General features: G+C 46.2%; 1 protein-coding gene across 1 annotated transcript in view; it reads right to left on the reverse strand.

Annotated features, from left to right (window-relative positions):
• Positions 1-13,351, reverse strand: part of CASQ2 (calsequestrin 2) — a 69,602-nt gene that overhangs the window by 29,101 nt on the left and 27,150 nt on the right. Inside the window, exons 2-5 of the mRNA XM_062192030.1 lie at positions 12,879-12,963; positions 9,737-9,837; positions 7,657-7,768; positions 412-485 (exon numbers count right to left, since the gene is read on the reverse strand). Coding sequence (XP_062048014.1) covers positions 412-485; positions 7,657-7,768; positions 9,737-9,837; positions 12,879-12,963 — 372 coding nt within the window. The remainder of the gene's footprint in view (positions 1-411; positions 486-7,656; positions 7,769-9,736; positions 9,838-12,878; positions 12,964-13,351) is intronic.

The raw sequence follows: 13,351 nt of genomic DNA on the forward strand, positions 1-13,351 counted from the left end.
CTGGAAACATGGGCACCTTTCTACAGTGCCAGGGCAGCAGAGGGTTATGAGGTGGAAGGGGAAGTAGCCACCCCCAGGAAGGGCAAAGCTATCTCCTGGGAAAAAAGAATCCGTGACTCAGGGCCCAAGCACACTGTGGGCTCACAGCTCCTCATTCTCACCGCACAGCAAGATAAGAGGTGGCTCATCATTTTTTGTTGGATGTTCTTACAAAGACTCTCTCGTCCTCAGATTAGCCATCTTTGTACTCGTGTGTAAGTGATTCATCGGCATACTTCTAGCAATTCCAGAGAAAGGGGCAAGTGAGGACGGTGAATGTAGCTCAAAGAAAAGAAAGAAAAATTGGGAAGTTCCAAGTTTAATCCTGCATGCTGAGAAAAATGTTCGGTTTGGGGTTTCATAGGCACTTACCCCTTTGTCGAAGGTGGCAAAAAATTTGATGTAGGGCTGGAAGTGTTCAGCTGCTTCTTCAAAAGCCTTGTAATCTAAAAGAAGATGAAAGGGAGAGACATGGCCCAGATGCACACCGAATAATCATCTTTTTAAGTGATGTAGAGAGAGTGGAAAGCCAGTCAATGGAGGTCGGGTCACTACTCGGTAGATATGATGTAGACAGATAATTGTGATACCATCTAATCCCATGGAGGTGGAATGGGCTGGCACTCAACAGCCCAGGCACAGACCTCGGCACCACAGGGGTGGGGAGGGCAGAGGAGGAGAGCCGAAAACAGAGAAAACTGAGGGAGCAAAGGGTGCGGGGCAGGACAAAACTGCTTTCATTCCAACTCACTTCTACTTATAATAGTGCCCCCTAGTGGCAGCAAAGATTTCTCTAAAAATGAACCCTAAGCAAGACATTCACCTTACTGTGTAAAGTATCTTCAATCAAGGAGTATTTTAAACTTCTTAGAAGGACTTACCTTTGTTGGTGAATCCTAGTTTGTCCTCTCTCCCTCTATCCCTTTCTCTTTCACATCTGATCCCTTGAGAGAACTACTGAAATCTAATCAAGCCTGTCCTTGACTCTGGCCCCAAACTTAAGTCTGTTTAGTAGGTATGAGACCATGTAGGCATGGGAATGCTGTGTCTTGGTATGCCTAGGCAGGTGTCTAGCAAAGATGCTCATATTCAAGCCTTAGATTGGAGAGGATGGTAATGGTGGTGATGGTGATGTTTCCAAATAAATTCTGTGGTCCTGAGAGTAATGAGCCCATGATTTATTCTTGAGATGAACTTCTTGCCATTTCACGAAACTCCATATTCCTTAACTACCACAAGTATGAGTATAAAGCTTTTGTAAGAATTTTGGGCCTATGCAGAAGTTTCTAAGAGCCTAGTAAAATTTATTCTTGGAATACCACTGACGCAGGGATTACTGAGATGACTGAAACAGAGACACTGATCTCCAAACGCTCTAAGCCTAGAGATGACTATGGATCCCTAAAAGACTCACCATGCACTGCAATGGTTGCTCTAACAGAGGTGAGTGCTGCAAACACTTGAGACAAAGGCTGACAATTTACAAGAATATTTTTATCTGCTGATACACACTCACACAAATGCATCCTCAAAAAAGGGGTGGGGAGTATGAAAAAGACATCCTGCAGCTTGATTGTAGAGTTGGGGTAGAAGGGTGAGCAGAGGGGAGAAGAGGGTTGGGAGTATTTGAAGAATGAACATGGGAAGGAGGTGAGGGAGTGGAGAGGCTAAAGGGTTGTCTGAGCCAGCCTAAAGCAGCCGTGGGCTCCATCAGAATCCCTTGCTCCCTCTTCCCCAGTCCCCATGTCCACGGTTAGCCTTCCCTACCTCCAAGAACTCCTCCCCTAACAGGAAGAAGAGCCTGGCAGCCCTGCTCCTCGTGGAGAGCTTGTTTTCACTACTTCTAAGAAAAAGGATGGGGCAAGGGGGGGTCCTCAGGTCAGTGCTTCAAAGCGTGAGTGAGCTTTAAGCCTCACCCAAACGGCAGTGGTCTTCCAGGATGTCTGCCTGCTCTTGCTTCTACTCTGCTAGACCTCAGATCGCTCTAAGTTTCCCCTGTCCGGTGTCCTGCTTTAATAATGCTGACCTCCCACTCTGACTCCCATTACCTTTTTGTTTATAAGATTTATTTATTTTCTAGAGAGGCATAGTTACATAGAGAGGGAGAGACAGACAGAGAGCTCTCCCATCTGCTGGTTCACTCCCCAGATGGCCACAAAAGCCAGAGCTGAACCAGGAGCTTATTTCAGTTCTCCCCTTTCCTCTGCTTTCCCAGGCTATCAGCAGAGAGCTGGACTAGAAGTGGAGCAGCCGGGACTCAAACTGGTGCCCATATAGGATGCCGGCACTGCAGGTGGATGCTTAACCTACTACCCCACAGTGCTGCTCCAAGCCCCACCCCCCAGGTACCTTGATAACTCTTTCTTCTTCTGACTTAGACTCTTGACCATTCAGCCCCCAACCTGCAGCTTGCTAAAGACTCATCGTGGCATTCCCTCCGCTCTCCTCCCCACCCCTCAGGACTGTTCATACTGGATCTCAGCACATTGAACTGCAGTAACTGGTGTGGCTAGTAGCACCAGTTAGAAACCCTGAAGAGAAATGCTTGGACCAAAAGCAGTTTCCTTCAAAGAGGAACCAAACCAATTTGTTGGGGATGAAAAATTCAACTAAGTAAGCAAACCCATCAAAACAGACTTTGGAACCATTGCCCACGTTCACGTACTAACTGATGGAAGGACAAGAAGGTGTAAAAACTTCACCCTGAGCCCTCCACAGCACACAAAAGGCTGTTGCAAACAAGGTGACTTGACTGCGACCTCCGCTGCCGTCGAGGGAGAGGAACACGTCTGCAACTCGAGCCGAGTGTGGCCAGCAGGTGCCTGTCGCATGTAAGCCATGTGCCTGCGGTCACATATGTATCAGCAGAAAACTTAAATGCAAATCACTCAGAGAGATAATGACCTTCTACACAAAGCAAGCACGAGGCCAAGAGGAGGCAAACAGAACCGAGAGAGAGAAAATAAATTCTACAGCAAATAAAGATTTAGAAAACGGAAAGAGATCTTGAAGCAACACAGATCCTATCAGATGAGGAGGAGGAAGACCAAAAAGTACATCTGTCAAAAAAAAAAAAAAAGAAAGAAAGAGAGAAGCAGGAAAAAGAAATTGCCACCTGTGCTAACCTCTCTGATGAGAAGGCGTTCGGGTATTCAGTCGCCTTGGCAGAAATAAATAGAAACAATATCCAGCAAAGATTTATTCTCTGATATGTGTCTGCAAAATCGGCTGCAATTTTCTTCAGGATTGCATCAGCGAATTCTCAGTTACGGACTCTCAGGAGCAGTCCGACTGGATCTACAAGGACCACTGATTGCTTTTCCTCTATCATTTAGCCTGTGCCACACTTGGGGAGCAAAGCTGTAGGCTTAGACCATTCTGAGATTTCCCTGTTTACCAAGGAATATTGTCAAGGTTTACCCTTGGAATATAAGAAAGTGTAGTTTATATATATACATATATGTATATATACACACACACGCAAAGTTTTACGTATATGGAAAGAGAGAGCGAGCGAGCACTGGATAAAGAAGGATGAGGAGGGCCTGGAAGTGTGACAACTAGGGAAGAAAATCTAAACAGTGCTCAGGTTTGCCACCAGAGATGCAATATTTTAAATAATGTCACAAAGAGTGACTTTAAGAATCTATATTTCAGGCCGGTGCCGTGGCTTAACAGGCTAATCCTCCGCCTGCAGCGCCGGCACACCGGGTTCTAGTCCCGGTTGGGGCGCCGGATTCTATCCCGGTTGCCCCTCTTCCAGGCCAGCTCTCTGCTATGGCCCGGGAAGGCAGTGGAGGATGGCCCAAGTCCTTGGGCCCCGCACCCACATAGGAGACAGGGAGAAGCACCTGGCTCCTGGCTTCGGATCAGCGAGATGCGCCGGCCGCAGCAGCCATTGGAGGGTGAACCAACGGCAAAAAGGAAGACCTTTCTCTCTGTCTCTCTCTCTCTCACTATCCACTCTGCCTGTCAAAAAAAAAAAAAAGAATCTATATTTCAGATTTCCAGCACTAGCAGGTGCCATATATACACTTCATTTACTTTTAACACATTAGATATTGATATTTTATTGAATGGAAAATTAGGAATATGAACTGTAAATTTTGTCTTAAATTGGTTTTTCTTGGCCTTTATTTTTATGACTTATGGTATGAGTTTTATTTTAGGACATACTTTCTGGACAGTTTGGAATTTTGGGTGCTATATGAAGAAGAACACGTAAGAACATATCATACTTCAAATATAAACAGCTGTTGTATTGAATGTAGTTTATTTATTGGTTAAGAAATCAGCTTTTCTGCTCTCAACATGGTGTCTGAACCTAAACATAAAATATATTTATTACATGCAAAATATTTCTTAGAGAGCCACTTTTCAGCAGAAATGTCTTACCAGAATAGATGTTCATTTCTACATCCTGATAATTATTTAAATTGTTACCTAACCTCACTCTGAAAGATCGAAATACGCCTTACGATTGAAACTAAGTAAACAAAACAAAGCAGGTGACTTTAACAGCTAAGCCTGCATCAGTCCCGCTCTGTTTAGTTTGCAGTGAAAAAATGAGGTCAAAAGACGTCTCTCAGATTAACTGAACAAGGGAGAGTTTTATTAAGGGCTTATCAGCTAGCACATGGATTGAAAACTAAATTGTCAATTATCCTCACTTAGAAAAACGTTTGAAATGTAAGTATTGATTTCAAAGAACGCTGGACCCTGCGGAGCACCTGAAGGAGCTTAGTTGAAAGTTGCATGGTCCTTGTGAAATAGTATGCTGATGAACGTTATTAGTCTGAAAGAAAAACTTCAACCTTGAAAAAAATGCTGAAATAACTTACTAGTAATTGTATTATTTAGATTTGAAGAATAAGCAGTAAGACCAGTAGAACTCTATCTGTGTATTCCTATGGGGAAGTTTCATTATAATTTTTGGAATATGTAATATTAAAATGTTCAGTTTGATTTGCAAATCACTCACATTATCACAAGAAATATGAACATTATATCTGTCAATGAAGAGAAAAATAAGAACTATCATATTGAAAGAATGTTCCTGGGGCCAGCACTGTGGCTTAGCAGGTAAAGCTGCCACCTGTAGTGTCAGCATCCCATATGGGTGCCAATTTGAGTACCCGCTGCTCCACTTCTGATCCAGCTCTCTGCTAATGCACCTGGCGAGGCAGGCAGCAGAAGATGGCAAAGAGCTTGGGCCCTGCACCCACGTGGGAGACCCAGAGGAAGCTCCTGGCTCCTGGCTTCAGATCAGTCCAGCTCCAGGCATTGCAGCCACTTGGGGAGTGAACCAGCAAATGGAAGCTCTCTCTCCCTTTTTCTCACTCTCGCTCTAACTCTGCCTTTCAAATAAATGAATAAATCTTTTATTTAAAAAAAAAAGAATGTTAACAATCTTGAAAGACAACTTACAGACAGAATTATCTTAATTACATCCAGAGGCAAGAAAAGAATGTTCATTGAACAAATAAAAATCAGCTAGTGCTGACCATCCACTTGCCACCATTCTTACTTGGAAGTCTCTTTCAATGATGACTGTCAAGAATTCAAAGAGGGGACCCCCTGAGATGCCAGCACCCTTGTGGGTGCTGGTTTCAGTCCTGGCTGCTCTAGTTCTGGTCCAGCTCCCTGCTAATGCACATGGGAAGGCAGTGAAGGATGGCCCAAGTGCTTGGGCCCCTGCATCTATATGGGAGATCCAGATGAGGCTCCTGGCTCCTGGCTCCTGCTCCTGTTGCAACCTCTTGGGGAGTGAATCAGTGGATGGAACAGCTCTCTCTCTCTCTCTCTCTCTCTCTCTCTCTCTCTGTAACTTTTTCAAATACATAAATTAAAACTTAAAAAAAGAATCTTGATCAGGAATTGAATGTTGCTATTTTAAACTCAAAATCTAGTATCAAAAATTCATTCTTGAAGCCAGCACAAGATTCTCATTTGTAATCTAAAAATATTTTTGAAAGTGAAACATGTGATATATTTCCTATTATTGTGTATTTTATTATTGTATAACATAAAGAAAGTAATTTTTTTTTTCCACTAAGCCAAAGTCCCTTCCAGTTTACCCTCATTTCCTACTATAAAGCACTATTATATTTTATGCATGCTGGGGACCTGACAAAATTTGCAAAGTCTTAAAAGTATAGCCCAGCAGTTAACTGTCTGAACTCGAAAGTCAGATTCCTGGGCTTTCCGTCTTGGCTCCACTTGCTGTGTGATACCGTGTGGGTTCATCAAGCCTTTCCGCCCCATCCTTTTCATCATCACTAAAATGCAGATAATAATGACAGCCACTCAGGGGCTTGTGAGACGGAAATTCAGGTGACCATCCAGCTCCCAGCCCAGGCCCTGGCACGTGGTGGTGCTCATTGCAGGGAGTGAAGACTGCTAGTAGGGGGCAGCGGGAGGAAGCCACCGGAAGCTGTGCTCCGCCTCCTCAGCTGGCCTCGCCTCCATCCTCACCTGCCCCCAGCGTTAGCAGGAGAGGAGAGAAAACACAAGGGTGAGAACAGTGTGAGAGGAAGGGGCAGGGAACAGAGAGGAGAAAGCAGAGGGGCAGGAGAAGCCCCCCGAGGCAGTCAGTGCGGCTGCAAGTAAGTCGCCTACGGAAGAGCTGGGGCAGAACTCCGAGCCGGCCAGGTCCCCCGGCACGTCCACGGTGAGCCCGGCCAGTGGAGGCTTCGAGGGAGCACATGGGAAGAGAGTTAAACTGGGGCATGGAAGAGAGAAGAAACGTGGGCTGCTGATGAGGTGACAAAGGACGCCGCTGGACAGACTGGGTATTGGGTAAAGGCATGGTTTTGCAAATAACTTCAAAATATTTGGGGGTTTCCAGAAATAGTCACGAGCAGCCCACATTTGTCCCTCCTACACATAAGATTCCATGTCACAGTTATGCCAGCCCCCTCCAACACTTTCCCTCTCTCTCCTGGGCCTGGGCTGCTGAAGCAGTTTTACAAATGTGCCCAAGTAATGGGCCTTCCTGGCTCTTGCTCCCTGCTCCTTCCTACGTCCACCCACCATGCTCTCATCCCTTCATGGGCCACGGTGATGCTGTAAGAGGCCCCTGTGCCCACCCAAAATCTGGCTACAAAACTCAGGGGGAACGTGCCCATGGGCGTGGCTGCCCCAGGGCAGGCAGCCTCGGGGTCAGCGATGGGCTTGGCCGGCCATTTTTCATACTCTGTAGCAGCTGCTAAGACCATTCCGGCCCAGATCTTCCTCCAGTGCTTTCCAATCAACTGAGAAGCACTGCAGCTGGTGACAGCGGGGGCTGCCAGGGCAGGGAGGCGGCCCCCAGTGTGTCTCCCTGGAGAGGAGAATCCCACCAGGAGAGGGCGGTGGAAGGCCTTTTCTCTCTGTTCTGAAACACTCCCCCCACCCAAGGCCCGACAACGCGGCCCAACCCTGATGGTCTTTCAGCTCCTCTCGCTGCTTTGCAAAGCGTGCGTATGTATCTCACTGCAGAGAGCACGGGCAGATGCTAACTTCTATTCTCCCCAGCAAAAGAGATGCTGAAGAGCCATCGTCTTTGAGGAGAGCCTAGTGCACACTGCCCGGAACCCAGCCTCGAGACTGACAGGTGGGAGCGGCCAGGCAACTTACATTCCGAGTCGGCGCTCTTGAAAAAGCCGATGAGTTTGATGTGGTCCTCGATGCGCTCAAAGGCCTGCACTTCCAGCTTGCTGTTGATGATCTCCACGGGGTCTTCAATCAGCTGGAAAGCCACACACACGTGCACACAGAAGGATGTTCAACTACGCGCTCCCTTCCCCAGTGGGGAAACGGCGTGCTTTGGAGGGATGCTGCCATGGAATGTGTAGTTGGTGCCTCAAGCACCCAGCCCACCTCCCTCCAGAGAACAGGGCAGCAGTACTTTTTCAGGAACTGTTCTTAACTCAAGAGGTAGGGCAATTTGTCTGGGGGCAATTCTATTCCAGGTTTTAAAATAATGTATTTAAATTTTTTAAAAAGAATTTATTTCTAATTATACATTGATAAATTATAGTAGTATATATTTATGGGATAAAGTGATATTATAATTAACAAATACAATGGGGCATAATAAAATCAAGATAATTAACATATCCATCAGCTCAAATATTTATCATTTTTATGATGAAAGCATTTGAAACTTACTCCTAGCAATTTTGAAGCGCACATTGTTATTCATTATGTTCACCATGTTATGCAATATATCTCAAAGAGAAGAAACCTTGCTCCACCTGTTTAACTGACACTCCGTACTCTTTGGCCATCACCCTCACATTCTTGTCCCCTCCCACCCTCAGCCTCCAGTACCCACCATTTTACTCTACTTCTTTGAGTCCCATTATTTTAGACCCCACATAAAGTAGAAGTGAGAACATGTGTATTTGTCTTTCTGTGCCTGGCTTATCTCACTTAGCATACTGTCCTCTAGTTCCACTCATATTAGTGCAAATGACAAAATTCTTTCTTAAAGCAGAAGAGTAGTCCACGGTATATATATACTGCAACTTCTTTATCTACTTCCATAAAACTCTTGGTTCAGGAGTGAGCAAGTGACCCGACTGTGAACCAATGAGGGTAGCTTTGCAGAAGGCTTTGAAAAAGTGCTTTGCTCTTCAGAGAGCACCGGGCAGCCAGTTTGTTTGTCCCTCTCCTTGGATACGAATGAGGAAATGTGATGTGCCCTGCTGCTGGCCATTTTGCATGAACTTGAGGACAAAGACACCACACCGAAAGCAGAACTGCCTGCGGCCACAGGGAAAACCGGAGCCCTGATTCGATCAAGCCTAACATTTGCCCTGACTCTGGTCTAACACCTATGTGGGTCCATCCCACTGTTCATTGTTTAAAGCAGTTTGAGTCTCATCTCCAACTCCTCCTCCTCGCAGATAAAGCTGGGGCCATGCTCAGTTATTCTGTTGCCTCTCTCAATTCTGTGGATGAGACACTATGGGTGCATTTTGAGGTGGGAGGTGGCCTTCAATTTACTTCTAACCTCTCTGGTTCTTGAGGCTCCAGAGAGAAAACAATAGCCAATGGGGTATACTTGGTAGCAAAGAAGTTATCAGTATGCAGATGCAATGGTAGGTTCTTTATCTATACAAGAAAGTGTGTTCAAAAGCACTTAACTTCAAAGTTGCTACTGAAAGTGTGCGGTTTATCTATGGATAAAGTATTTTTATGGTGTTTGTTCCTCTGTGTATCTGAGCACATAAATCTGAGCATGTGGTACATCCGTGGCAGAGATATTGGTGGTGGAGGGGGCGGGTTTAGCCTTGCTTCTTCTTTATATTGTTCCTAGGGCAACTTGGGGGGACCTGGCTAATAGGTTACTGTGGACACTCCTCTCTCTTTGGGTGACTTGCTCCCTCCATCGTTTCCCACACTCTCCATGTCCTCTTCAACAAGGGCAAAGCCAAGGGAATTTCTGTGCAGTGTACATACAGCTGGTAAGAGAATTAGCATGTTACCACGACATGGTCCCAATTAGAGGCCCTCTGGCCACTAAAACAAGCTCCCAGGATGACTTGAGGGCCAGTAGGGCTACATAGGGTATTTCTTAATGCTTTGCAAAACCTGAGAATCCTTTGTAGACCATGTCAGGCTCTCTAGCTTCTCTGCCCTTATCTGGAGTTTTATCTCTCCCTGTATGTGAGCCCAGACAGCCCTGCACAAAGCCAGTATAAGTGCTTACGTCCAAGAGAAACTCCACCAAGACATCAGCCGCAAACTCGCCATCAAACTCAATTGTGCGATCACCCTTAAGAATATACAGGCTTCCTTCTTCATCAAAACCTGGAAGAAACAAAGAGGCCCAAAGGCAATGTTATGCTGATATAGGAAGAGCCACCACATAGGCCAACGGCTGGCTCAAGGTCACTGGGGGTCAGTGGGGTCAGGATTAGTGCAACCAGCATTAACATAGGACCAGCTCTCTTGAAACAATACTTCTAAAGGGCTCCCAGAGTGGACACTGAATTGGAGATGGCCAAGAAATAACAATTTCACCTGGATTTTAGCTTAAGGAAAAAAAATCTACTTTCTACTTCTCCACTGCTTTAGTTTTCAAAGAATACTGCTGATCCTATGTCATTCCCTTTAGCAAAGATTCTTTACTACCCACTGCCACCTGACTCTTTAGCCTAAATTCAAGTCCCTCCGCCATCTAATTCCACCATAACCTCTTCTACCCTCAGGTAGAGCCACACTCCTGAGAACTGCTCCATAGTCCCTTGTGCTTCTTGCCCCACACTGACATGAGGGAGTGCATAAAGCAAGAGTCACAGGGCACAATTGTCTGTCTGCACTTAGGTTCGCCTTGCTCCTTAAAACTGGAGAGATCTCCACTGCACCCACTCCTTGGAAGTCAGCATAGGAATCTCATTTTTCCCAAGAAGGTCACATCCCTCTTACCAGGCTCATGCCACTACCGATCATTCCTCAGCTCCATCTGCACTTTAAAAGTAAGCTTTTGAGGGTGAGTCGTCGCTATCTTTGTATTTTGGTGCCTTGCACAGAGCTTGGACACATTGACCATAACTGTACGTGGCCAGAACACACAGCTTGCTGTCCTATGTTGGCTGAATCCTACATGTCGTCTACTCTATTAGCTGAAAGGTGCTATAAGGGCAGGTTCTGCATCTCACCTTTGTACCTAGAGTGACCAGGGTGTAACATTGCATATTTTAACAAGTGCTTGCTGGGAAACTGCATCCCCTCTGCCCACCCCCAGGAATGCTAAATAGCTGAGACTGGCATTTTGTCCCACTGCATGGCATCTTTCACTCCTTAGATTAATTGCTTTCAAACCCTCTATTAGCTGGAGAATGCTTTCTGCAAATGAATTCCTCTGTAGAACCTCCAGGGACAGGGAGGCTGGAATGCTGCCTGCTGTCCCAAGGCACACCTGGGGCGCCCCTGGCACACAGCCCCTGGCTGTCGGTACATCAAAAGGAGCAAAGCGACTGAATGTCTTGCAGCGTGCAATGGCTGACCTCGACTTCAGCAAGCGTCCTGCTGTTGGAGTTTGTCCTGGGTTGAAACCAGTTAGGAGGCTGGTGTGGTAGCTCTGGTACAAGCGGATGGAGGCCAGACTAAGGTAAATGGTGGGGGTAGGGGAGTGAGATGTAGCATCAGATTCACAAAATACAGCCACTGTCCTGGGAAACACACGAATCAAACGGCCAGAAACCACCTGCCCCAACTGCAAGCTGAGCTTGGGGAAGAGCTTATTTGCTTGTACCAAGCCCCACTGTGTCCCTCTCTGGTCCAGTCTTAGGGGTGCCTGTCCAGCATGTGCTCCCCAGACTTGCAGATCACTGGGACATTTGTACCTCCCTCTAACCACACTCACTGGAAATTATCCCCAAGTCAACTTCTCATGAAAACAGTGGGAAAGAGAAGACTAGGAATCTACAGACAGTCGAGGGAGGAGGCAGGACTCGCTAAATTGTTTTTGGCTCTAGGGAAAGAGTTGAACATACTTTGAGCCCATGCTCAAGGGGAAAATTTTTTCTTAATATGTCTCTAGGAGAAAAGATATCTCAGGCATTCTGAGTAACTCATTATCATTTTAGGGCCATGAGTTCTTTGTGCCTAAACTAGACTCCTTTAATTACATTTAAAAAAAGCAGGGGGGGGGGGCTGGTTTTCATGAAAATAAAGCAGGAAACAGTTGTTCATAATTTTCTATGATAATAACTTTCATGTACCTGAAGGTATTTATTGAACCGCCACTAATCTTTTTTTTTTTTTTCCTGTGCTTACTACTCCGAATCCAATTAACCTTTCTTCAAAGGTCCTGTTTTATAACCTCCTGCTATTTTTCAATAGCCATTCTTCACTGGTCATGCAGAAAAAGCCAAATGGGCAGTGCATGTGTGTGGGAGTTTGGAAACCAGAGGAGTCACCTATGTCCTCCCTCCTTGGGAATACAAAGGTGAGAATCTTCATGTGCACTTGCCCTTGAGCATGACAAAGTGACACAAGCGATTACAACTGCCACTGTGCAGTCACTTAACCACACCTCCCCCAAATCCTGCCTCTCATCCATGGTGATAACACCCAGGTCGAAATCCAGACCCCTGGGACGCCAAGTCCCTGCTGTTAATGTTATCTTTTGTTGTCTGCTCCAGCCTCAAGACAGGTGATGGGAGAGGAGACTACCTCACAGAGATCACCGTGGTGGTGAGATTGAGAACTGGCCTCTGGTCTGCTTCGGGGAAGGAAAATTAGGCTTTAATCCCTAGTGTCAATATCTCCAGGAAGAAACCCTGTCCTCTATACAAAGATACAAAATCAAGTAAAAGATTGCGGTGAAATGATTTGCTTTAAGCCAATATTTACTTCTGTGAAACTATCTCTGAACTCAAGACATTTTATATTTACTTAAAAGTAGTTCAGTTATCATACAAGAAAAAAATGCAAGTGTACTTTTATTACAACATTTTGTCTCTTCCAGATGTAGCTCAATAATCCCACTCACCAGGGCCATCGCTGTGGTTTAGCAGTTAAGGCCACTGCCTCAAATGTTGGCAATCCCATATGGGCACCTGTTCGAGTCCCGGCTGCACCACTTCCCATCCAGCTCCCTGCCAATGCCCTGGGAAAGCAGTGGAGGACAACCCAAGTGTGTGGGCCCCTGCACCTGTGTGGGAGACCTGGAAGAAGCTCCTGGCTCCTGGCTTCAGAAGGGCTCAGCTCCAGCCATTGCAGCCATTTGAGGGGTGAACAAAAGGATGGAAGACCTTTCTCTCTTCTCTTCTGTCTCTCTCTCTCCCTCACTCTCTGCAACTCTTTCAAATCAATAAATAAATTTAAAAAAAAATCCCACTCACCCAGTTTCTTGGCAAGTTTGGCTTCTTTCTTGGCATCCACCATCACAAAGCCTATCTCTTTGTGTTCCAGGACCTGGGCCACCAGCTGGAGGGACAGATAGGAGGATAAGTGGACGGAGGGCAGAGAGATGGCCAGAAATAACACAGGATTCACAGCTGATACGTTGACAGGGGGCTTTTCCTCCAGACTTCCTGTTACTCCAGCTGTACCAGAGGGACTCCATGCTTGTCCCCTCCAGAGAAGGCCGACTCAGCAGAATGCTGGGAATCAGGGAGAGAAAACCTGAGGAACAGGCTCAGATATCTCGATATGTAAGATGTGGGCAAATATATGCCCTTTTCTGCCCTCAGCGCAGATAAAATTTCAACTGGGAGAAAGGAGAATCAGGAAGGGAGCAGAGAGGCTGGAACACCTGTGGGCACCTGACACGAGGCTCTGAGCCCATCTCCAGAGGCAGGTGATCCTGGGGTGG

This window comes from Lepus europaeus, chromosome 5 (genome assembly GCF_033115175.1).
Source record: "Lepus europaeus isolate LE1 chromosome 5, mLepTim1.pri, whole genome shotgun sequence".
Classification (NCBI taxonomy): domain Eukaryota; kingdom Metazoa; phylum Chordata; class Mammalia; order Lagomorpha; family Leporidae; genus Lepus; species Lepus europaeus.